General features: G+C 36.9%; 1 protein-coding gene across 1 annotated transcript; it reads right to left on the minus strand.

Annotated features, from left to right (window-relative positions):
• Nucleotides 1-1,493: 1,493 nt before the first annotated feature.
• Nucleotides 1,494-27,309, minus strand: cracr2aa (calcium release activated channel regulator 2Aa). Its single transcript, XM_059334608.1, has 18 exons — nt 27,196-27,309; nt 23,849-24,247; nt 21,642-21,753; nt 21,367-21,556; nt 20,029-20,175; nt 18,920-19,010; nt 18,691-18,786; nt 15,261-15,448; nt 13,935-14,006; nt 13,257-13,302; nt 12,979-13,067; nt 12,539-12,884; nt 11,122-11,254; nt 7,214-7,295; nt 6,808-6,922; nt 5,883-5,984; nt 5,507-5,583; nt 1,494-2,862 (listed from the first exon to the last, which is right to left on the minus strand). The coding sequence occupies exons 2-18, from the start codon at nt 24,059-24,061 to the stop codon at nt 2,775-2,777; spliced, it is 2,187 nt and encodes a 728-aa protein (XP_059190591.1). The 5' UTR covers nt 24,062-24,247; nt 27,196-27,309; the 3' UTR covers nt 1,494-2,774.
• Nucleotides 27,310-27,535: the final 226 nt, after the last annotated feature.

The following is a 27,535-nucleotide window of genomic DNA, read 5'->3' on the forward strand; positions in this document are numbered from 1 at the left end:
CGAAATCCATGTCAGTTTCACAGAAATTTGAGCGATTCCGTGGCTATTCCACGGATTTTGAGTTAAGCGAAATCCGTGGCTATTTCACGGATTTCTGTGAGACCAGGTTCTGTAATTCAGTCTAAAACATACTGCGTTGCACAGTTACAGGAGCAGTGTAGTAGAGCCGATCTAAACTATCTTTCCACTTCACTTGTGCTCTTACTGAGGTCACAGCCTGGGTCCTCACTGGGGGTTTGCTACCTTCAAGACAGTGATCTGGGCAAAGATTACCTCAAATTAATCTTCTTAGTATAAGCCTCAAATTACTGCTACTATCAGCTCGGGAAAACAATATAAAATAAGTACGTTTGAAATCATTATCTTTCCCAGATTGTATCTATGTGTGTTCTATGATATTGTTGTGTCCAGAGACAGCCAAGAACCAGCCTCTTTTCACATGTTGTATGTATATTGTGCAGAGGACCCGATTAATTTTTTCAGGGCTGGAACCAAAATGTACTGTATGAGCACTTGGGAGAAGGGGGAAACTACATTAATAAAGCATGCAATTAATGCTATAGTAACAATCAACAAATAAAGTGCAGTATCCTAATGAGTGCTGCCATCTCAGAGCACACATTTCTTTGACCCTGTATGTTTTACAGGGCGCTGGCTGGTAATAATAAGCAATATAATACTATGTTATGCTTACAACCTATAAAGTGATAAGTAATCTTATATATTTACGATACTGGTATTAAAAGAGCACCTTTGGAATCTGTCGAGTTTTACTGAAAGTCGGCTGCTCGAGTGAAACCCAAAACTAGTTTTCCATATAGTTTATAAGTCATTAAAGTTCTAATAAATTGGCATGTTAATTCCACAGAATATTGAATATCTTGTTTCACATGTTGTCATGTCAACTTTAAAACTGAATAAACAGCAATGTCCAAACTCTTCCACTGGGTGATGCTGTATAACTTATTTTAATGTCATTGTATTGAATAAGAACTCCTTTACAAATGATGTTAACATTGACAATTCATCTTTATGTATTTACATACTAATATATACATTCAAGTGATGTGCAAGACACTGGCAGTAGTGGAGCACTATTAGTGACTATAATTCAATATCAAACTGTAAAATCTGAATGTTTTTACCAAAACCTTTTAAAATTGACCCTTCAGATTACATACCTTACTTAACATGTTGGAGTGACACCATTTTTTTTTTATAAAATACTTCAACAAGGCAGATTAAGGCAGTAGTTCTCAACCTTTTTGAGTCGCGACCCCCAATTTAACATGCATGTTGTCCGCGACCCCCGCTCACTGAACAGAATCTCACACGCACAGTTCAGATCACCAAAAGACACAAAATGACCAAAAAAAAGACACAAAATTACCAAAAAAGACACAAAATAACAAAAAAAGACACAAATTGAACACAAAATGATAAAAAAAAGACACAAAATGACTAAAAAAAGACACAAAATGACAAAAAAAGACACAAAATGACCAAAAAAAGGAAACAAAATGACCAAAAAAAAAGACGCAAAATGACCAAAAAAGACACAAAATGACCAAAAAGACTAAAACACATGAATACTTTAACACAGTGGAGACAGAGCTGACTTCCAAAATGATTTGGCGACCCCCAGAAATCATCTCGCGACCCCAACTGGGGTCCCGACCCCAAGGTTGAGAATAGCTGGATTAAGGTGATATAAATATTTACTGATACAGACTTCATTTGGTCTCTTGGGTAAAATAATGGTCATTGTTATTTTCTAGCTTTTAATTTAGAACACGAAACTGAGCCAACCTCCCAGCTTGTTGCTAAGGTAACCTAACAACCTTCAGTAGTGGTACGACAAAGAAAACACACAATTACAAATCAACCAGAAGGACAAAATAACACAAAAGCCTGCAAAATAATTAAACTAATTAAACATGACCCGTTTTTCACAGATGAAAAAGCTAACTTTTTTTCACCTTTCCCTTTTGTTTCACAGAGGACAAAAAATAAGCAACATAGAAAGAAAATCCCAACAAAACATGACGAAATACACAACTAAAAAAATGTTTTTACCAAGAGAACCATGCAATGTCCTGCCACGTTACATAATGCTGCATCTAATCTTAGCCTGGTTAGTTAAACCAACAATCTCAACACAAGCTGAACACAAAAGCTTCACTAAGGTTGTGCTTACTGTAAGGTTGCAGGATAATGTATTAAAGTTGTATTACAGTTGATTGTGTTATTGTGTCTGTGGAGAAGCAAAACAGCTAAAAAATTACACATAACACTGGATAATTATAATAATACATAGAGTAAAAATCCCACGTGACAGATAAATGGTCTTTGGAAACTAAATAAATATTTGAGAGCCACTGTCTGTACATTATACATTTATAAAATGAAAAAGTCTTAAAAGGGAGTTTGTCTTACATTTGTTCAGTTGTTTTATAGTTATTATTCTTTCTCTGATATTCTTCTTTTTTTTTTACTTCCTATCCCCAAAATAGCAATATTAAGGTTATTTTCAAACTCCAAACAACTTGGGTAAACATAGAGTAGAGTTTATAATAGTGCAATATCATCTGTGAGGCATTACAATAAACACACAGTTGATTCTGGTGTTGGTTTTAGCCAGAGTGCCACAAAGTGGAAGACGTGTGAGAAGCAGTTTTGCTGACATTCAGAAGAATGTGTCCTCGGTGGCACATGTCACATTGTGTGTTTAAGTAAAGGGTAGTGCTACTGTGTATGTGTTTACTGTCTAACTGTTAGCAGCAGGATCTCTTCTTCTCTGAGGTGCCACCGACCAGCTGGACCGTCTTCTCCTTCTCTCTGTCCTCCTGCTCTTTCAGGATTCTAAGATACATAATGAGAAATAAACAACTCTTACTGCAACGAAATCCAACCTGCACATGCTTCAGTCCTGCTCCAAATTAACCCTGCAGGGTGTTTATTTCACACTGGGGAGTGAGCTGCTTATTTGTCAAGTTGATGTGTATTAAAAGCTGTTTTGCTGTATTCTCACAGCAACAACAAGAGTAGAAGCATAATGTCAAGAGATTTAATTAAGTCCATTGACCCTAATCTTTACTTTACACCTCTAATTGATTCAGGGAAAATAATTGCCATTCTCACACAGAGGAGACAGAATATGGTTCTAATCAGGCGGCAATCTCCGTGTCTGAGCATGGAGGCCAACCAGGAAGTGTCTTAAGCTGCAATCCACCAAAAATTCCAGCAGGGGGCGCTAACTTTGGCTGCAAAAAAAATCTGCCCATTTATTTCAGTGCAAAATTTGAAAACTTCTGACTTGATTTATTACCTCAGAAATTTTTTAGTAAAAATGTCTTGTTCAGTGTTTGGTTGGACTAACAGACACTCCAAGGAGTCGCTGCTCAGTTTTCTGAGGTAAGAAAGATACATTTTGTTTTTATTTTTTTGCTAGCCAAAGCTAACATCCCAGTTAATGCTCCAGTTAATGCTAACATGAATTAGCAGCAGCTTCTCTCAGTCAGGTTGAGGTGTAGAGAGGATGTAGTCAGTGATCAGATCCCTCTCCTCCTCCACAGTCCAGATATGGTCTGCTCCCCGTATCAGAAACAAGATGGCGACGCAAGATGGCGACGCAAGATGGCGACGAGTATAACGCTGAACTCAAGGCTTCCAACGGGCCACAAACCAATGGGTGACGTCACGGAGACTACGTCCATTATTTATATACAGTCTATGGTTCTGACAGTGGCATAGGCATTAGATCGGGTACTTTACAGTATGTGGTGGTGGAGGAAGTATTCAGAATTTTTGCTCAAATAACAGTATTAATACCAGACTATTAAAAGTAAAAGGACTTAGTACAGAAAACAAAATCCCCTTCAACTGTGACTATGATATCATAAATTATAATGAATATCCATGCGTTAATGTTAAAGCAGGATTTTACTGTTGAGGTGGGGCTCATTTTGAATTATTAAAAAAGTAACCAATGATTCATTTCATTATGGACTGATTTATAATGCTGATTATTTTCTCCATTAACCAACTTATTATTTGGCTTGTAAATACTCAGAAAATAGTGAGAAGTACTGTTAAATTCACCCAAAATGACAAACAAACTAAAATTAGTATTATTTTTATTATTAGTAGTATAATTAGTATTATTTATTATTATTATTAAAAGGTACAATTATTACAATTATCTTGCAGATTATTTTCTCTTTTATAGGCTGTTCATGCAAGACTCTTGATTTTTAAAATAAATGAAGCTGTCAAAAATAATTATAGTAAAATAAAATGTTCAATATTTCCCTCTGACATATAGAGGAGTGGTATGAAGTGAATATACTTTAGTAAAGTACCTGGAATTTGTATTTAAGTACAGTGCTTGAGTAAATGTACTGAGTTACATACCACTGCAGCAATGTTAACAATGCCAGATATAGCAAATAATGGGCCGTCCCATAAAGTGAGTTTACCAAATGAGCCAGGCTTATTTAGGTTAGCATGACTCATTTTTAGTTGATTCAGTTCCATACAGCAAATTCAACATATTCAGCACAAGTTGCCATAGTAGCTGAGCTTAAACTATTTTGGATTTACTTTAATAAGCCTGACTTACTTGGCTAATTCATTCTAAGGCATGACCAGGGGAATCACTGCTTTCTGTTGTGTTTTCTGGAACCAGCTGACAAAAAAAAGGCCTTTGTGCCGCCGACAAAGAACAAATGAGACAAATGTTTGCTACACTTTTAGGCCCCGTTTACACGAGGACGCTTGCGGGTAAAAACGACAAAATATTTTATCGGAAGTGCCTTTCGTTTAGACGGTGACGGCGTTTTTGGGGCTTAAGAACGCAAAAATCTGAAACCACCTTCCAAAGTGGCGTGTCCGTCTACACTGACAAGACGCAAAACTCTGCTCAGATCTGCTCACGTCACGTATGTGTTTACGTCACATCCATGCTCCAGTACAGGAAAATAAACAAACATGTGGGATTATTTCCATGCGTCGGACCTTCAAGCTGCTCTGGCAGCTCTAATAAACTTACAGGAGTCTTTCCACCAAATGTACAGGATATGTACAGATAGTATTAGTGAACAGAGAAGGATCTGGAATTACCTCCATCACATTTAGGATGCAGCAATTGGTCGGAGGCGAGCCAGACGGCTTTGGACAAGACCTGGGAGATCTAGTGATGGTGGAGAACTTTGTGGAAGGAGTAGCTGATGAAAATACGTGGTGTGAAAACATCCACATGCCCAAAGATGCTCTTATCGCTTTAAGTGATGCCGCCTGGCTGCATACAATCCAATTCCACACACTTTTGCGTCACCGTATGCAGCAGATTTCCTCCCGAAAACGCTTGTCTAAACGCGGAATAAAAAGTGAAGACGAGACGCCACTTTTGCGTCTTCTGTTCAGACCGTCATCATGTAAACGGAGCCGTAGTCTAACTGTTTTCCTTTACATAAACTCACACACAATGGTCATTACTTCTGCTCACCTGGCTAAATGGATCATGGACTCCACCACGTTGTGTCCGGAGAACGCGCTGCACTCATAGAAAGTCATTTGGCAGTCCTGAAAAAGAGGCATGCATGTTTCCACTTATTGCATATTGATCGGGGTAAAAGTCAATTCTCTACTTATAGTTACAAAAGAACAAAGAGAAAACATTCCTCATGCAACTATTTTAGCTCACATGCTCCTTTCCAGTCACCATAGAAACTACATTAAACCAGAGACTACAGTGATACAAAATAAGAAAAGAAAGCTGATAAAAACAACCTCAGAATCCCACTGAAATAGACTCCACATGAACCTGTCCCTATTATATAATCATGTTTCTTTCATTACACAGACAACACGGACACACAGACCTTGGCTAGTCTCTCGCCCATTTCTCTCTGAACTTGTCTCTCAATCTCCTTGTCCGTTTTGTTTCCCAGGAGCATGATGGGGATGTCTTCACCTGCGCCCTCCTGTCAAAAATACAGACTCAGTGTCTACAGAGAAACAGATCTTAAAAGAGTTATTTCTATTTAAAAGACTAGGACAACAGCTTCCCTATTGCTGTATACAAGCACTGATGTAAACAAATTCAGCAACTGACCTTTATTCGTCCTATATATTCTACAGTTTATACTGTGAAATATATATTTAACACAACATATTTTCCTTTCTGTCTGCTTTAACCCTTTATCAGGCGAATAACTATATTTGGTAACTTCAGGTAATATTTCGAGAAAAAAGTTGCAAATTTACTAGATTTAAAGTGGCAAATCTGCATGAAAAAAGTGGGAAAAAAGCAACTTTTTTCTCCCAGATTCACCACTTTAACTCTTAATAGGGCACTCATTGAAATACTTGCAAATTCCAAATTTCAACCCTAGAGAATATTGGAGGATATTACATACAGCCAGAATGTGTAAAAAAAACCACATGAAAATAATATTTTGAGAAAAAAGTTTACGAGATTAAAGCGGCAAATCTACGAGAAAAAAATGCGTAGATTTATGAGATTTAAAGTGGTGAATCTGGGAGAAAAAAGTAGTTTTTTTCCCACTTTTTTCGTGCAGATTTGCCACTTTAAATCTCTTAAATCTGCTACTTTTTTTCTTGTAGATTTGCCACTTTAATAAATTTGCAACTTTTTTCTCAAAATATTACCTGAAATTACCAAATATAGTTCTTTGCCTGATAAAGGGTTAAGAGGATCAAAATAGAGCAAGCACAAAGTAAAAGCCAAGCATTTGTTCTGCTTGTGGTGTTTCTGAAGAACGTGTGTGACTGTTACTGTCGTACCTTTACACTTGTCAGCCACTGCCTGATGGCTGTGAAGCTCTGCTCGGCTGTGATGTCATACATCACCACCACACCGTCTGCCTTTCGAAAGAATTGTTTGGTGATGCTTCGATACCTGCAGGAGGAGAGGAGGAAGCAGATGAAGAGGACGTTTTTCACCTGCAAAAATCCCTAAAAACAATTGTGCAACTTGCAAAAATATGGTAGTAATGTTTACAAAAAGAACTGTGGAGCATTTAGTTCATTTCTACTTTTAGAAGGAAATTATTTGATTCAGTGGGAATTCTAAGACTTTAAGTACACTCTTTTGAAGCAAAGAAGTGCCACGGCTGACAGAAGTGAAGTAGTGTTGCAGAATATTATCCACTAAATGTGAAAAAGTCTTTTCTTTATGTTGCTGCCTCACCTCTCCTGTCCTGCTGTATCCCACATCTGCAGTGCCACCTGGCTGTTGTCCACAGTTATTGTCTTTACACTGTAGTCTATACCTGCACATACAGACAAGAAAACATTAGTCAGCACATTCATTTTTATTACCGTTTACTGTATATTTTTCCAAAAACTCAAAAACAAATTACTGTTTTAAAATGTACTGATATGCCGTATCTATATATCGACCTGAATGCATGTTTTTAGGCAGCTATTCTCAACCTTGGGGTCCCGACCCCAATTGGGGTCACGAGATGACTTCTGGGGGTCACCAAATCATTTTGGATGTCAGCTCTGTCTCCACTGTGTTAAAGTGTTCATGCATTAATTTGTTTTAGTCTTTTTTGATAATTTTGTGGTCAATTTGTGTCTTTTTTTGGTCATTTTGTCTTTTTTTTTATTATAATTTTTTAGTAATTTTGTGTCTTTTTTGGTCATTTTGTGTCTTTTTTGGTCAAATTGTGTCTCTTTGTGGTCATTTTTTGTCATTTTGTGGTCAATTTGAGTCCTTTTTTGTTTAATTTTATGTAATTTTTTGGTCATTTTGTGTCTTTTAAAAAAAAATTTTGTGGTCAATTGGTTTCTTTTTTGGGTAATTTTGTGTCTATTCTGACAAATCCCAAAGTATCAAGTTATTACTTTCCAAGGAGTCTCTGGCTTGAAGCTGACTGTTACACACTCAGGAGGTCAGAATGGACCTTTAAACTGATAGCAAAGGACTTAGATTAAAAGTAACAATAAAATATAAAAAACATATATATAAATGCAAAGACAGAGAGATGTTTTAGTTGTTGTCTGCTTCATTATTTGTCCAAAATTCGTCTTGAGTTTGTATGATCTGAACTGTGAGATTGTGTTCAGTGAGCGGGGGTCGTGGACAACATGCAGGTTAAATTGGGGGTCGCAACTCAAAAAGGTTGAGAACTCCTGTTTTAAGGTAGTTGCCAGGTGTGATATGAGGGGTTGCCAGGTCTTACTGAATAACAAAAGGCACCTATCTTCCAGGCAGTGGTGGAAAGTAACTAAGTACATTTACTCAAGTTCTGTACTTAAGTACAAATTTGATGAGGTTGTACTTTACTTGAGTATTCCCATTTTATGTAACTTTATACTTCTACTACTACTTTTCCGGTAGAGATTTAACAAGATTTAACATGAAAAACATGATCAATTTAAAGTGATTAGACATTTGCTGAAGTTAAACCCCATACCAGTATATTAAGAAGATACAATTAACCCTACCTTGACAAAATTAAAATGCTGCTTACATAAATACATCAATAATAATAAGCCAATAATCGATTCTGCATAATGCATACTTTTACTTTTGATACTTTTGGAACATTTTGATGCTGATTCTTTTGTACTTTTACTTAAGTAACTTTTGAATGCAGGACTTTTACTTGCAGTGGAGTCATTTCACAGTGTGGTATTAGTACTTTTTCTTAAGTAAGTGATCTGAATTTTTTTCCACCACTGCTTCCAGGACATATCTTCTATCCAAATAGACAGTGCTAGTTAGAACTTCTAGCCACATCTCATAAGTCAGGACAGTTACACTCTTCCTAACAATCAGCCGTCATTTATTTTAGGCAGTAAGAGATAAAGCCCCGCTGTGCTGTGTTTAGTCTTCTGAATGTCTCAGATATGATAAGAATGATAAGCAGAGTCTCTGGTTCAATCAGAGTATTCATAACCTCAGACACAGTGGGCCTCATTCAGCAATATCTTCTTAAGAATCTTCTTAGATTCTTTCTTAAGAAGATTTCTAAGAAGACCCTACGTCAGATTCATCAACGTGTTCTTAAGCCGCTGAATTGTTCGTAGCCGTGTTCTTAAATTGATGAATACCAGGTGAGTCTAATTAATATAGGATTAACATAGGTAACCGCCCATTAATTCCCATAAAAGGGCCCATAAAAGGACTGCAGGGCCGTGTGTAGACGCCACACAGAGGAGTAAATCCGTTGGAGCACAGGTAAAAAGAAAAAAAAAACTTTAGCAGTTCAGAACTAGAAGTTCTGCTGCAGGAGATCACTCAGAGGAAGAAATTTATATTGAGCACATTTAATTTAATTAAAATGAAAAATGAAAAAAAAAAGAAATGAATAAATAAATACATAAATATGACGCAAATTTCACTGTAATGTATTTTATTGAACTTAACTAAAGAAGACAACACAACCATGCCAACATGTCAGCACTGGAATGAGCTTAAGAGTTCTCCTGAGTGTTCGTAGGAAAAATCCTGCATAAGAAAAAAATTCATGAATGCCACAATCTTCGTAAAATCTCAGTAAGTAGGACTTAAGAACAAATTTGTTCTTAAGAATGGTTCATGAATGAGGCTCAATGTTACAGATAGTAGAAGTCGAGAGAAAGTGTGGACCTTGGGACATAAAGCAAAACCATGAAGCTAAATCAGACACCCCTGGATGGATGTTATGCTGTTTCTCCTTGAGGCAGTGGAGACTGTGTATAATTCTGAACTGGATGGGACAATGTCTGACATTATTTGAACAGGTTTGTATATTCTTAAGGCTTCTTCCTGCTTGTATTCTCAAGTTTCGGATTGATAATAGAGTATGGTAGATGTGGGAGGTCAATTAACTTTAATTAATAGTGCTTTATAATAAGGTCCTTAATAACCATTAATTAACAAGTAATAAGGCATTGTTCTCGCTTTAGATCCAGTAGTTGCATAAAGCATAGTTAACTTATAGTTATAAAGTATAATAAAGTATATTTTAATATCAATTAGCAAACAAAATAAGATTAATAAAGGCATGGCAAAGACATAATGGGTGGGTCATGGGTGTTTGTAATGCCATTATTAACACTTATATAAGCTTATGAACACACAATAATGTTAATAAGCATCTTGTAAGGACTTAAAAGGGCCTTATTACTTGTTAATTAATGGTTATTACAAGGACCTTAATATAAAGCATTACCCTTTAATTTGTTTACAGTTATCTATTGTTTATTGTATTTCAATCTTGAAATATTTCAAGTGTTTCTGTATGTAATCCCTGGTTTGTAGATGTAGTCATTCCCCAGACTATGTTACCTCAGTTTCTTTATAAAGGAGGCAAAGACACTCACTATCTATTTAAGTCTCTCATAGAATGGATGAAGAGAAAACTCCATCCAGACTTGAGGGGGCAAAGGTTAAAGGTTAAAATATGATAATGTTTATATTGTAAAAATAATGCTGAGTTTAATGTAAAAAGCTATAAAACTGAAACTGGACATTTTTATGCATAAAAAAACAGGAGCTTTATTGATACATACAACTACTATTGTGTTCCAAACTGTCAACTTATTTACAGAAAATAAAATTTTAAAGGCTCAACTGAAGCACATTGACAGTAGCCTTGTAGCACTTTTCTTTTATTGCTGTACTGCAAATCATGAAATCCTACAACAGTTTTAAAGAGAGAAGTTTGAAGATTTAATACACGGGACGAATAAATAAATGTCCTCAAAACCAAATATTTTACTATCAGGGCGACTAAATTGTGATGCTTTTATGATTGAAACAATTTCTCACACTGACCTTGAGAGAATGTGTCACCTCATTTTATTAGATTCTACACAGGCAACAATATATCTGAAGACAACTGCTTAGCTTCTCCCCTGAAACCCTGCATAGGACAGTATACCATGTACTGCATGGAGGATCACAGCATACAAGCATTTCAAACTGTTTTGTACAGTCTTGCAGCCTGTCTTTGCATTGCTTACACTGCTGTCTAATGGGGACAACATGTTGTTTTCTCCAGTGCTACATTCAAGTGTATTTTGTATTTTGTAAGGAAACACATGAAGAGCCTGTAGTCAACAGGAACCAACAATGGTGTGTTTGCACGTTACTGTACATACCCACAGTAGCAGAAGTGCCAGGGTGGAAGCAGTCATCACAAAATCGCCGAAGGAGGGAAGTCTTTCCTACGCTAGAGTTCCCCACTAGGACGATCTTGAAGAGGCGGTCTGGTGGCGAGGGGCCGCCTTCTTCCTGAAGAAACACAAAGTATGGTAGCAGGGATTAAAGACAGGCCATAGGATCCATCTAAAAAAAGTAGCTTATCCCACAGCCATTTCAGCATAAAATTATTTATTAGGGCCACGGGGCAAGAGGCAAGAGAAGAGTTGCAGGACAAATTACATATCAAAACGCGTGGTTTGATCGGGATCGATGTGCTATTACTTTTCTCTACAGAATACGAATTTTTCGCGACGTGAGTTGCGAAAAACTGCCCAAAATTTTGCATTGAAATGAATGGGACGGCCGAAAAAAAAATTTTCAAAAAATGTGAAAACTGCGCTCCAGGCCGCAAATTCACACACCCACACACACACACACACACACACACACACGTAACTTCATGCGATTTTCGCTACACACACACTCGTACAGATGCGCGCTTCACACACTCTCTCTCTCTCTCACACACACACACACACACACACACTCACATATATATATATATGTGTGTATATATAAATATATATATATCCTCTTTTTTACATTTAAAGGGTTAAGATTCTGAAAATGAATGGATTTTTAGCAGTAATGATCAGCACTGAAGATGGTTAAAAGATTTAGTCTATGTATGTATGAAGTGAAAATGGAAAATAATATTAATACATTACATTTTTATGTCTTTTTAAATGGATGCATAAGGGTTAGAGGAAGTTTATGGGATCTTACATGAAACAATTAATTAAGTCACAGTCTGCTCTGTGTGAGGGAGGCTTCAACAGGATCACAAGAGGTTAGTCTGTGTCAAGCATTCTTTACATACTGTATACCAGCTATTCTCAACCTTGGGGTCGGGACCCCAATTGGGGTCCCGACCCCAAGTCAGCTCTGTCTCCACTGTGTTCATGTGTTAATGTGTTTTTGGTCACTAAATGTCTTTTTTTGGTCATTTTTGTGTTTGATTTTTTAGTCATTTTGTGTCTTTTTTTTTTATCATTTTGTGGTCAATCTGTGTCTTTTTTGGTCATTTTGTTTCCTTTTTTTTGGTCATTTTGTGTCTTTATAGGCCATTTTGTGTCTTTTTTTGATCATTTTGTGTCTTTTTTGGTCATTTTGTTTCCTTTTTTGTCATTTTCTGTCTTTTCTGGTCATGTTCTGTCTTTTTTGGTCATTTTGTTTCTTTTTTGGGTGATCGGAACTGTGCATGTGAGATTCTGTTCAGTGAGCGGGGGTCGCGGACAACATGTTAAATTGGGGGTCGCGACTCAAAAAGGTTGAGAACTACTGGTGTATACCACACGATGTCCCCATGCTTACATTTATGCTGGTCTCCTTGCCAACAGGCTGACCCCTCGGAGATGTGGGGGTTTCCCTTTTCTCCACGTCCCCCTTTGACTTTTCCTGCTGGGCTGTACATGGGTAAATATCGCTCATCACCAAGTCTATATTCTCCTCGTTGTCTGAGGCTTCCTCTCCTTCACTACACTCCTGCAGTGGGAGCTGAGCCTGACAGTCATCCTGCAGCAGGTGTGGGAGGTGGTCCTCCTCGATGGAGATGATCCTCTGGAGGTGCCCTCTTGTTCCCGCTGTGCACGAGGACTGGCATGAGCCGTTAGCTAGGCTGTGCCTCACAGCGCTGGTGGTCAGCTCCTCCTCATCCTCACTGCAGACAGAAGCAGTATTATAGCAAACACTACAGTGCCAATGGAAACAATGCAGATCCAACACACTTGGTGTATCACTTGGTGATGGTTTACCTTTTGAAGATATTTGTGTTTGTGTGTTTTATGACCTGGATTGAAGGCCTCTGCATCAAACTTGGTGTTCTTTTAGAATTCTTTGGATTCTGCAGAAATATAAGTTTTTATTCATATTCAAGCATGTGATTCAGATTCATCTTGGGACGGCTACTCTGGACTCTGGTTATCACTTTCTATCACAATATTTCTTTCATTTTTAGAAAGCGGGTGATTAAATGCACGCAGGGAAACTTTAAATAATACATTGTATTAATGTGGCAATAATAAATGGATACCTGATAGCGTATGTCCTTTTCATCCCGTAAATGTTTGTTCATTTCCCTGGACACAACAAAAAAAATAAAAAATGTTAGAGAGAGAGACAAGTGGCCAAAGTTATTATTAACTTGAATGTCTAGCCATGTTTGATAGCTATTTTCTGTTGAACATTAGTTAGCCATGGTGGCTCTGGAACATCCTGCAGCTATCGAACAAAGTTGTCTGACAGCAGGAGGTTGTAGAACAAGCAGTCATTCTAGTTAATTAACATTTTAACACCGAAGACAAGCTCAACAAGTATTCCACATAAATATGTTTTGTTTTTGAAGTCTTGCTTTGTACTGTGTTCACTTCACTAGAAAGAGGTGAATTACTAACTGAAATGTATCTGTGAATTATCTTTCGTAATGTGATTATGCATGAAAAATGTACAGTAAAACAATGCACAGCAGTGATAAACTTTATTATCAAGCAGTAAAACAAATACTAAACATGCAAATAGACAAATTAATTCACAAAACTAAACACTTCTTTTCATCATGAGCACTGACACAGTTGTGGACTAAAAACAGGCTACAAGCGTGCTCAATGATCTCAAATAACTAAATAACTGGATTTAATCTTGAAGGCCTAATGATATTAAATCACAAGATGAATATTCATGTCACGTTTGTATTGAGTTTTGTTCTCCATACCTCAAAAGGTCGAGCTGTTTGAGGAGGCCCGCTCGCTCTCGCTGCAGTCCCTCAGTCAGTCTGTATATTTCACTGTCGAACAAGTGAAACAAAGCATCTTTTATTACAAACAGACACACTATGTGCTCTGGTTACATTTGATGAAAAACTAGTGAGAAATATGACTCAGAGCAAAGAAACGCAAAATCAGTTGATAGATGAGAGTGAGTTTACACAGACATGCTGTCTTTTCTTGTCTACTTTCTTTAAGATACAATATATAATTATAATAATAATAATAATAATAATAATAATAAACTAATATTATTAGAATAATACTATCTGCAGAATTAGTGGCTGCATAGGATTGTTTTTAACTCATGTGATCCAGACATTTCTAATAATTCTCGAGCAATGTCCATAAATCGAAATTTATAAAAAAAAATAATTTAAAAAACCCGACAGATGTAATCATTATCAAAATTCACAACATGTTTTCATATAAATACTAAAAATTATCAAAATATTTAATCCATATTGTTGTTTTTTAGCCCTTGGACATTTGCTACAGTCCCAAACTAATTGTGGCTTACAGCATCTTGACTGCCATTATTGCTATGACATATTTTTTTTATTCTTTTATTGTATCATTTTTCCTTGACAGTATTAATTGGGCATAAATTACATATCACTATAGCATATTTTACAGTCTCTGTATTTATTTGGACCAAAAACATGTGATTGCATCCTGACCAATGAGGAAGAAATTAGATGCTGAAAGGCCAAATACACGTCAGGATCTCTACAGCAGCTATTCTCAACCTTGGGGTCGGGACCCCAATTGGGGTCGCAAGATGATTTCTGGGGGTCGCCAAATCATTTTGGAAGTCAGCTCTGTTTCCATTGTGTTAAAGTGTTCATGTGTTAATGTGTTTTAGTCTTTTTGGTCACTTAATGTCTTTTTTTTGGTCATTTTGTGTCTTTTTTGTGTCTTTTTTTGATCATTTTGTGGTCGATTTGTGTCTTTTTTTGGTCATTTTGTTTCCTTTTTTTGTCATTTTCTGTCTTTTTTGGGTCATTTTCTGTCTTTTTTTGGTCATTTTGTGTTTTTTCTGGTCATTTTCTGTCTTTTTTGGTCATTTTCTGTCTTTTTTGATCATTTTGTGGTCAATTTGTGTCTTTTTTGGTCATTTTGTTTCCTTTTTTTGGTCATTTTGGTTCTTTTTTGGGTGATCTGAACTGTGCGTGTGAGATTCCGTTCAGTGAGTGGACAACATGCATGTTAAATTGGGGGTCGCGACTCAAAAAGGTTGAGAAATACTGCTCTAAAGAACAGCTACAACTCACATCTCCTTATCCTCATGAAGCCGTGTGGACTGCTCCTGCAGCACATTCAGCTGTTCCTGTGCCGAGATCAGCTCCTTGCTGGTTTGGTCCAGCTCGTGTGCTAACTCTTCATTCGTGTGCTTCAGCTTCACGTTCTCCACCTTGGTCACATGTTGTTCACTTTGAAGCTCCTGGCACTGATGCTCCAACTGGAGACAGAATGAATGGTGGTCAAAAAAGAAACAAGTAAAGAGACTTTGAAAGTATGTCAAGGTGGTCCCCACAATGATCGCCTCATTTATTGAGGTAGAACTAACCTTATATTAAATATTATTGAATCATATGTTGCTCAAGTCCCTCTGTGATCAAATGAACATAAATACAACACTCCTAGTGGTACATATTCACACAATCTGCTACAGTCGCTGTGCTCTCAGCTCTAAAAATACATGGCTGGCAAATGTGCAGTGATGTCTTTAATACATTGTCACATGATGAACGTACACAATGCCTTCAAACATCTATTATTTGCCTATAAACATGAATTTCATTAGCAGATACAGCAAGCACAAACAAATGTTCAATCCTGTATGCCACTGTATGAACGACTTATAAATTAGAGGTGATAAGGAGCTGAGGAGAGAAGAAAAGTCCTTGTCGGCGTGACCGGAATTAATTTCAACTCACTAATTAGCCTTAAAAGCCTGAGTACAAGTGTGACAGAGGTGTTACCATCTAACAGTATCCATCAACACGTGCTGTTGTTACTGCTGCAGAAGAAGCTCAGCGGAGAAGCATCGATTAGATCAGTAGTTCTCAACCTTTTTGAGTCGCGACCCCCAATTTAGCATGCATGTTGTCCACGACCCGCACTCACTGAACAGAATCTCACATGCACAGTTCAGATCACCCAAAAAAGAAACAAAATGACCGAAAAAGACACAAAATGACCCAAAAAAGAAACAAAATTACCAAAAAAAGACACAAAATTACTAAAAAAAGACACAAAATTACTAAAAAAAGACACAAAAGGACCAAAAAAAAGACACAAAATGACCAGAAAAAAGACACAAAACGACCAAAAAGACACAGAATGACCAGAAAAGACACAAAATGACCAAAAAAAGAAACAAAATTACCCAAAAAAGACACAAAATTACCTAAAAAGATACAAAATTACCAAAAAAAACCCAAGATGACCAAAAAGACTTAAACACATTAACACATGAACACTTTAACACAGTGGAGACTTCCAAAATGATTTGCCGACCCCCAGAAATCATCTCGCGACCCCAATTGGGGTCCCGACCCCAAGGTTGAGAACAGCTGGATTAGATGGTATTTGATAAAACTGACAAATTAACAACTCCATATAAGTGTGATAAAGAGGTGGTTAATGGTGCTATACAAATCTGCCTGTTCAATACCGCTGGACTGTGCTATGTGAAAGTATTTATACTGTTCTGTTTCTACTTTTTGTAACAAAAGCGGTCATAGTCTGGGGAATAAACCAACTCATTCACTTTAAATTAACCCATTATAGACACTCCTGGAAATTTAAAAAGGCCAACCCTGAAGTGTTATTGGAGGATATTACAAGACTTTTTGCAAAATGTTTCATTTTTTATATTGCAAATCGGGGTCAATTGAGTCTTTATTATTATTATTATTATATTTATTATAGTCTCTTTCCCACAGCAACCCTAAATAGACAATAACACATCATTTGCATCCATCACCACTTTATCTTTTACCTTTAAACTGTTTTATTATCTTTTTAGACTATTTATTACATATGCATAATGTCTGAATGTCTTTTTTAAAGCACCTTTTATATGAGAAGCACACATAAATTTAGTTGTATACTTTTTTAATACAATGACAATAAAGGAAAGCTTGAATCTTGTATGATTTACTGAAGCTCAAGTTACCAAATATGGTTCTTTGCCTGATAAAGGGTTAAATAGGACACAACACATTAGATTCTCATGAATGTACAGGTGCATCTCAATAAATTAGAATATCATAGAAAAGTTTATTTATGTCAGTGATTCAATTCAAAAAGGTGAAATAACACATTATTTAGATCCATTACACACAGAATGAAACATTTCATGTCTTAATTTATTTAATTTATTCTAATTATAATGATTATGGCTTACATTAAATGAAGACCTAAAATTCAGTGTCTAAAAAAAAGTAATATTACAAAAGACCAATTATAAAAAGTATGTTTAATATGGAAATGTTTGCCTCTGAAAAGTATGTCCATCTATATAACTCAATACTTGATTGAGGCTATTTGACTTGAACTACTGGAAATGGACTTTTCAATCATATTCTAATTTATTGAGATGATCCTGTACTCAACAAATTGTAAGGTTTATATTGTTTGGTGCTTGATCATGTGATCATGTATGTGTAGCACATTGGGCACAGAGTTCTATTACCGTCTGATACGATGATAGTTTAATAGATGTGTTTATGGTACTAAATTACTTTATTAGCGTATTTACAGCATTCTGTCATCTGTCAGCTTGTTTAACGTAAACGTTGCTATCCTGAGAGCTAAATTTCCCCATGGGGTAGCTTAAGACAGCTATTCTCAACCTTGGGGTCCCGACCCCAATTGGGGTCGCGAGATGATTTCTGGGGGTCACCAAATAATTTTGGAAGTCAGCTCCGTCTCAACTGTGTTAATGTGTGTCCTTTTAGTCATTTTGTGTCTTTTTTGGTCACTTTGTCTTTTTTGGTCATTTTGTGTCTTTTTTTGATCATTTTGTGTCTTTTTTTGTCATTTTGTTTCCTTTTTTTGGTCATTTTGTGTCTTTTTTTTTGGTCATTTTGCGTCCATTTTTGGTCATTTTGCGGTTTTTGGGGTGCCATTTTGTGTCTTTTTTTGGTCGTTTTGTTTCTTTTGTGGTCAATTTGAGTCCTTTTTTGCTTAATTTTATGTAATTTTTTGGTAATTTTGTCTCTTTTTTTGATCATTTTGTGTCATTTTGTCATCAATTTGATTCTTTTTTTGGGTAATTTTGTGTCTTTTCTGACAAATCCCAAAGTAGCAAGTTATTACTTTCCAAGGAGTCTCTGGCTTGAAGCTGACTGTTACACACTTAGGAGGTCAGAATGGACCTTTAAACTGATAGCAAAGGACTTAGAATAAAAGTAACAACAAAATATAAAAAAACATATAAATGACCAGACAGAGAGATGTTTTAGTTGTTTTCTGCTTCATTATTTGTCCAAAATCCGTCGTATCAGAGTTTGTATGATCTGAACTGTGCGTGTGAGATTCTGTTCAGTGAGTGGGGGTCGTGGACAACATGGATGTTAAATTGGGGATCACGACTCAAAAAGGTTGAGAACTACTGGCTTAAGATAACTGATAATGTTTGTGTTTTACTTAGACAGTGAATATTGAGACATCCTTAAGCTATCTCTGCCTCACCATTCTCTGTTTCTGAAAGAGCTGCTCCAGCTCTTTCTCTTTCCCGGACAGCTGCACCTCCAAGTTTTGACTGCGAGACAGAAAGCGCCCGTAGTCCTTTCGTGCAGGGGTAAAAGAGGGAGGCAGCAGGACAAATTGTCAGAGTGATGATAAGGAAGAAAATGTACAGTATTTGATAGATTTAGCAGCAAAGAGAACAACATGTTTGAGATCACTTGTAGAGTTGTACCTGCAGCACTATCCTGTCTTTTTCATTTTTTATTTGCTGCTCCATTTCCTCGTAAAGGCGCTGGATCTCATCGTCATGTGTTGCTGCTTTCCTGTGGGGATAAAAATTCATGCCATGATGGCTCACAAAATGTTCTTGTATAGTGCAACACACTTTAACTCAGACAGTATATTAGGGCTGAGCGATATATCAATATAAAAAATATATTGATATATCTTTAAATGTGATATCGAATTAGACCCTATCGAATATATCGATATAGTTCAATTTTTGTTTCTTTCTTTATATATAAATGCTGCCCTTACTAAGGTTAAAGGTGATGTTCATTATTCTTTTCTCATATAAATATACTGTATATATTTCAGAAAAAGATTGGCTTTTTCATTTAATAGGCTATTTTTATTTAAGATATTTGGTAATGCTTTATATTAAGGAAGGTCCTTGTAATAACCATTAATTAACAAGTAATAAGGCCCTTGTAAGTCCTTACAAGATGCTTATTGCATTACAATAATGCAAGATGCATTATTGTGTGTTTATAAGCTTATATAAGTGTTAATAATGGCATTACAAACACCCATGACCCACCCATTATGTCTTTGCCATGCCTTTATTAATCATATTTTGTTTGCTTATTGATATTAAAATATAATTTATTATATTAATTTATTTTATTATTATAAGTTAATTATAAGCTAACTATGCTTTTTGCAACTAGCGGATCTAAAGCGAGAACAATGCCTTATTACTTGTTAATTAATGGTTATTAAGGACCTTCTTATAAAGCGTTACCAGATATTTTTTTATTTAAATGTGCACTTTATGGAGCTTTGATTTTAAAAAAAGGTACTCCTGTTATACAGTATTTATGTTCACTGAAATAAACAATTTTCAATAAAACTACTTGTGACATGTCATATCTGGCTTTGACTTTGACTGAACATTTGCTCTCACTTTGCGATAAAATTATCGGGATATATATCGTATATTGATATTCAGCCTTAATATATCGGGATATGACTTTTGGTCCATATCGCCCAGCCCTATGGTATAGTACAGTTTTGAATGACCCTGTTGATAATATGCTCAAAGAAAGAAGTCCCACTGACCTTTTGAGAGCGCTCTCCATCTCCCTCTTCTCCTGGTTGGCCTCTTTGATCTGGGATGTCACTCTGGCCAGGAAGTCCTCAAAATTGGATAAAAGGTGAGGTTCATCCCGGCGCAGCTGGGCCCACAAACTGCGCACCTCAGCAGGACTACGGGGACAGAGAAGAAGCAGTGGCAACCAAGAGCAGCACTGAATCCAATGACATGTGGTCTTTGTCATGAGGTGTCATGAAAAATTATTATTATTTTTTTAGAAGACGAATAGAAAAATGTTTCAAGGACGTGGGTTGAAATTGTAGCACCGCAACACACAGCAACAATATACATAGAGGCAGCAGCTCAGGTACAAGATTAGTGTGGTTTTAAAAGAACATAATGTTCCTTGCCTTGAAAAATCTATTTAATATCAAAGCAGAAATCTTCTATCATAACTGCTTGAGTGTTGTTGTTGTTGTTGTTGAGTGTTTTTGTGTGTTTCCCGAGGTCTGCAGCTAATGCACGACACCTTAAGACCATAGACAAGACAGGAAACTGAAACACTGAATATAAATCATGGTTTAAGTATTGAAATTTGCATTCAAATCAGTTTTGAGACAATCAAAAATGTGTGATGACTGAAAAGGATTACTTATGTAATTATGTTTCCACAAGCAACGACGTAATGTGCTTAAAGCTTTGATAAGAAAAGGAAAAGTCAAACAAATCTCTGGAAAACTTTTCGAGTTACAAATACTTTGGCAAACATCAATATCAGTTAGTGCTGCACTGACTGATCTGATCTAAAATGTCAACTTGTGCTAACCAGGTAGGCGGAAGCCAATAGGATGTGTAAATCTAGCATCCACCTTCACCGCCGTTTACTTTTATTGAGTTGGAGTTGTTTGTTAAAGGTGAGTCTGAGTCATAAGATCCTGTCATTATCTTTCAATCTACCAAAGCAACGTCTAAACAGACGTCAACAGTAACTAACAACCATTGAATATTGTATTAAATACCAATGTAGAGAAAGTTAACAATAATAATTAATAATTCAGATATGTTTGTTAAGTGGGACTGCTGTCTGGAAGTAAAACTTCTTCACAAATCCTAATGTTTCAACAGGCTTAGACGTTCAAGCTTTTATACTCCGATACAGAGAAGCAGAGCGCAGATTGTTCAGAGAGAGAACACAGGAACAGCTTTGCTTGGGAGTGGAAATTTCCAACTCCTGTTTAGTTTGCACAGCTGATTATAGTCTCAGGCTAAGTCCCTTAAAATAAAGTGTGGACTTAAAGCAGACGTTTACAAGTGTGCAAAGACATGGCGTGGTAACTAACAATACACGCACATATAGTACTCACTCTTCAAAGACACTGTTGGCTCCGAGGCTCTCCATAAGCATGCAAAAGTGTTTCTCCTCTTCATCCTCATCACTTCTTGCCAGGCTCTCCTCCCACTGAGTCTGGTACAGGACCTCTGTCGGGCTTTTACAGGCGTTCTTCTCCGCCATGCCTTCCTCTACAGAAATCTTCCGACCGAATAAAAACTCACCTAGAAAAATCAGGAACGTAAGACATCAGACTACACCTACTGATGGCGGTGGCATTGTTTTAAATAGAAACAAGAGTAAATGTACTGAAGCCAGAGGAAAACTCGTCGAGGGTGAGGAATCCATTGCCGTCGGAATCAAGGGTATCAAATACGTTTTCCAACTCCTCCGCGCTGAGAGGGAGCTCGCCGTTCAGCCTCTATTTAAAAAGACACAAAACACAGCTGCTATTGGCAAGAACAACGCCTCAATGGCATTAACAATACTGTAGCTATAACAACTGCTACTTGAGGACATTCATTAGTGCAGTGGCTATCATGTGCAGTGGAACAGTTGGTGGTTCTTTCCCAGTTATTTTTAACAGTCAAAATTAGATTAAAGTAGCCCTAATAACACAGGATGTGACTTGTTTTCCAGAAAGCCTCTTTCTGACTCTTATTCCAACCAGAAATGCATCATCTTCAGCAACACAGTTCTACCCTCATACAGTTAAACATATGAACAGCCGGAATCTTCCCAGTACAGCTACCGTCTTTAATGATTGACCACTGGGCAGCTCCCCTGGTATGGAGTATGGATAATATATGTTTACTTTTATACATAGACTTCTGACAGTCTTACTTTGGCCAACATCTGTTTCTGTGTTTTGAGGACGGAAGCTGCCAAAATATTTTTTTTTTTTTAAACTCAATAAATAAATGAATACGCCAATTAATAGTACCAAAAATAATGTTAAAAATAAATATGGGGATACACTGATAAAATGTGACCACAGATGCTGGAATAAAATGTGCATAATGAAAAAGACAAAAAAAAAGACTACCTCTGTGTGTGTGTGTGTGTGTGTGTGTGTGTGTGTGTGTGTGCCACTAGCCGTTAGTCATAGCTTCCACACCTCAGAGTAAATAGTTCTGACTAACTAAAAAAATACATCTAAAAAAAATAAAATTAAATAATAAAATTAAATAAAAATAATTTAAAATTAAAATAAGAAACAGAATTCAATTTATATCACATTTTATCAATTAATTAATTGCCCTTTAGTCTTTTATTTATATTTTTTTGGTACGTCCAATGACATATTAATTTGTCAGTTTGTCATTCATTTACATTTTATTTGGGCACATTCCGTCAACCATAGACTGGAAAAGATTTTGTCTCAAGTGACACTGTCAAAAGGCCTTTAATGGAATATTTGAGTAGACTGAGATAATATTTGAGAGGGGAGGAATGACAGCTCCTCGTTAAACAAAGGCTTAATCCAAAAGGGACATGTCAGTGAGAACCTCCAAAGAAGCTCCCGACCATGACAATAACAGTTGGATAATTTGCAAGGAAAGCCAACACAGCCACACCTCTCTGTAAGCAGATTGAGTTTTATGCCGTGTTTACACTGCTGCAAATGTTGACTGAGGCGACACATACAATCCAGGGGAGGGACGGGGAACGGGTAGCATCTGCGTAAGATTATCAGCTGTTCTTGTAAAGTGTGTTATCTGGACAGAACATATCCCTAATGTCAGCAAACAGTACAACTATAAAACTAGTGCGCTGGCAGTCACAGCGTGAAATGTGTTCTATTAGGCTGTGAGAAATCCAGTGAAAATATTGTTACTGAAAATACTGTGTAAAAAGCGCACATAAATGTCAGCAGTATTATTCTTTTAGCTTGTTAGATCAACTGCAACCTTTGACAGACGGCTGGAAAGTTTAAAACAAATATAACTAACAGCAACAAGCACTGCCTCGTAGTACAGATTTTACTCTTCAGTGCATACAAATAGAAGTGAGAAGCACTGGACGGCTGTCCTGCTCGCCATCTCATTTCAAAGCCATTATTATAAACATCAGATCAAAGCTTCCTCTCTATGTATTTATGCTCCTCGGAGCGGGAGGCTACGAGTGCTTCATCAAAGGATTAGCCACAGTTGAGGATGAATAACCGAGGGGCAAGTGAATCTGCACAATAATGTGAGTGGAGGAGTTGCATGAAAAAGCTTCCTGTGTCTCTGGCTTTTTTATGCCGCTTTCAATAAGGTGCACATGTCCTATCCGTGTCCTGTTCAGCATCATTAATGAGTACACAGAGTCCCTGCATTCAAGGATAAATAATGAGATGTTATCTCTCTTATTGATGAAAATGTGAACAGAGCAGATGCTTAAATTGGTCCAAACAGTGCTTCAGTGTCCCCAAAAGTGATTAAAGTGTTATATGTGTATTACTTTCATGCAACAAAGGTCTTAACACTACTTTTAAATAGCTCAGTCATGGCATTTTGTATCAGCAACCTCACCTGCATGTCGCGTCGGTTGATGAAGCCCTTGCTCTCGATGTCACACATCTGGAAGAACTCGTGGGTTTTCTCCACAATAGTGTTCTGTCCCACGTTCCCGTTCTCACTTTTTCCTGCCTCGTCGCCGCTTCCTTGCCTCCGCCATGCAGTTCGGACCACTGTAGTGCTTGTGGTGGTATCGGTAGTGGCACAAGGAGCAGTAAAAGCTGCCATGGTATTTGCAAGTCTGTTGATATAAGAGCGTTTCCTGCGTCCTTCACATGAGCCGGGTACAGACAGAGGTGAGGAGGAAAGAGATCCTGGAGAAGTGGAGCTTCGGGCTGCTCTACATCAGAGCCTCTCACCAATGTCACAGATTGTCATCTCTTAGCAACCGCCTCTTTAATTAGTCGATGAAACCTAAGAGAGAGACAGGAGGAGAGTATACAGCTTCTTTGGCATCTGATAAAAATATATAAATGTAAGTGCAGCAACAAAAACATGCAATTATACAGAATATCAAGTCTATTAAAGTAGTGCCATAATAAATCTGAAGGACTTCACACGAGGATATATCACCATTATCGCCAGCATATAAATAACTCAATAACACATGCTTGAAAAGAACGGGCATAAAAGAATCTGATCAGTACATTTGTGCCTAAGAAGGGAACCTTGATTTAGTTTTAGTTATGCTAGTAATTACGGTACATTCACACAGTCAGTGAGTGTCATTGGGTAAACCTTTAGGTTTATAAATACTCTTCCTCTCCGTTTCTGGCACTTTTACTAATTCAGTCTGATTTACATTTAGTGGTGTGATTTCAAACATGGCCCAATGTGTGCTGTACACCTACAACAACTGCTGCTGTTCTCCTTTACTTCAGGCACCATGCATTCCTGAGACTAATGTCCTCTGACAAGTAAAGCAAAAACTGAAAAGAAAGTTGTGGTATGACTAGAGAGGAGGGTCTTGTCTGCTTGGAAATATTGACTGACATAACTCACTCAGTAGTGGATTTCATAGAGACTACATGTCTATGTGCACTGGTTTGGAAGACTGACTTACAGATGCTGTTGAATGTGCACTATGAGTCAGTTCAGGCGATTCATGAACAAGAGAATCAGACAGTGTGTGTGTGTGTGTGTGTGTGGGACTGTTTTTTTTAAACAGATAGGAAAAATAGACATGTATGTAGGCAGGTAGGAGGAATGAACATATAATCTATATATTTTTTTCTTATATAGCTCACTGAAGCATTTTTAATTGATACATTTTTACTGTCCATATCTCCCGATGTACTGGGCCTCTTGAAAAAGTGGCATGCTCTTTAATAAACACTTGCTATTTCTGAAAATGTCACACTTCGAAGCTTGAGCCAAAACATTGTGCAACATATTGCAAGAATGACAAACTTCACGAGGAAAGTCACCAACCCACAGTGAGCAACACACAGATTTTAAGCATGCGAGAGGAAATAAGAAAGGGAACTAAGGTGAATTTGTGTTTGGAAAGAGTGATGTAGTGTTTTTCTACTAGAGCAAATGACAATGCATGACATTGTCTAATCTTTACAGACTGTCCTGACTGCCAGAAGCCATAGAAAGGTTTAAGGCTCCTTTGTTAAACTTGGAAAGTGTGTTGAGACAGGTGGCCAGTGACCTAGGACTAGAGTAGAAGGATATCAGACAAGAAAAAAACTCTGCATACAGATACTCATTATGCAAGGGAAAGACATTTGACCACATCTGGCACATGATTTAACACTAGATTTCTTTGGTCTAACATCACTCAATTGCAATGAATTTTAAATTTCGGGAATAAAAAAATATTTACAGTAGTTGTCATTTGCCAAAGATCCAACTTTTAAAAGCTGACACTACAGTTCTGCTTTGCATACAGTTACCTTATCTGTTTTAGGGTTTGACATGGAACAGCTGTTAAAGGTACAGCACACTACAAACTGAGCACAATAATAAACTGAAACTAAAACTCTGTCTACAGCAACACAAATAAACTAAAAAAGAATAAACATGTATGGAACAGTGCAACTATAGTCCTAAATAGCCACCACATACTTCAGGACACCTGTGGATTAGATTCTGCGTTTTAAACTGATATGAGTTTATCTTATCTAAACAAGTCACACAGTGCTCATAAGCTACACTTTAAGTAGACACTTACTGTTGTGGTCTGGACACCAGAGACACACATTTAGTCTGTGGTCTATAGTCATGACCACAACATGTTCCTGCAGTAGAGACCCAACTTAGAAACACACTCTATCTTAAGTCACTTTGAACAAAATAATATGACGATCAAGAGGCACTAAAATGAATAAATAAATATAAAGTTGTTATATATAAACATATATATCAACATACATACACAAACACACATATACTATATACTGTATGTATACATATATATATATATATATAAACATACATACATACACAAACACATATATACACAAACACATATATACTATATACTGTATGTATATCTATATCTATATATCTATAGATATATAGATATATATACACACGCACACGCACACACACACACACACACACACATACAAAATGTCTTTGATGGCAAATGAGATTAGATTGTGAACTGAACAGTGAAAGGTTTTGCAGCATGTTGGGTGTTCCTCTTTTTGTTTTTGCTTTCAAAATATATTTTTAACTAGAATTAAAAATGCTGTGACACCTGTCTCTTGAACATAGCATTAGTAGAAAAAGTGCTTGTTGTTCATGTTGTTGAACCGTTTTTAATTACTCTGTTGCTTATTTATTTCTTAACGACCCATCACTTCTGTTTTTACACTGGTGATACTTATAAAAAGGTAAAATGTACTCTCAAGTCGGCATATTTAACTTTAGTCCACTTCCTGAAGAAAGCTTACAACCATTTCCACTTATGTCATCTTAAAGAACGGCAATTTGCTTTGCAAATACTAACTGTTACATCACAAACGTCATATAAAATAGGCCAACAAACGCTTGCTTTACATTGACATACTGCCAGGAGAACAAGGGAGGCTTGTGATAAGCAACACAATAGTCAGCTATATGGGCAACAGGTTCCAGTTTCACAAAACACGTGTGACTAGATAAATATCACTTCCTTGCATGTCGCCACACACTCCTTTATTGTGAAACTTCCTATGACACATAACGCTTTCTTGACACTGCAGGATTGTATTGTGAAGCTAAATAAACTTTTAAGATAAACTCAGTTAAAGTTAGCTTATAACGGACGTCCTTTTACGTCACAGCAAAGAGCAGTTTGACAGGTAAACTCAGCTAAAGTTCTTAGTTAGCTAGCGGAATGTTGGGGAACAAAAGTTAATGTTACGTACCGGTGAATGGAAAGTGAAATTCAGGCTGAAGGAATTCATTGACTTGGTTTTTCTGTGTCTTGTGGCGTTATCCGCTTTTAGTTGACCTCACTGTTTACTAGTGAACGGTGTGAGTGCTGGAATCTGACTGAGCTCTGACGGGGCAGACCTGCAGGGCGGGGCTTCACCAAAGTCATCGTTGGTAACCATAGCAACACTAACAAGGAAGTCCACGCGCAGTAAGAGGCCTCGTCACTTCTTTTTGTGTTTTTCTTTTCTTCCTTGTTGTGTTAGAGGCACACTTTCCACAAATACATGCCAGAAAGAGAAAACAACAACACACCCATTTTTTAAGGCTCAT

The sequence above is a fragment of the Centropristis striata genome, chromosome 6, assembly GCF_030273125.1.
Source record: "Centropristis striata isolate RG_2023a ecotype Rhode Island chromosome 6, C.striata_1.0, whole genome shotgun sequence".
NCBI lineage: Eukaryota > Metazoa > Chordata > Actinopteri > Perciformes > Serranidae > Centropristis > Centropristis striata.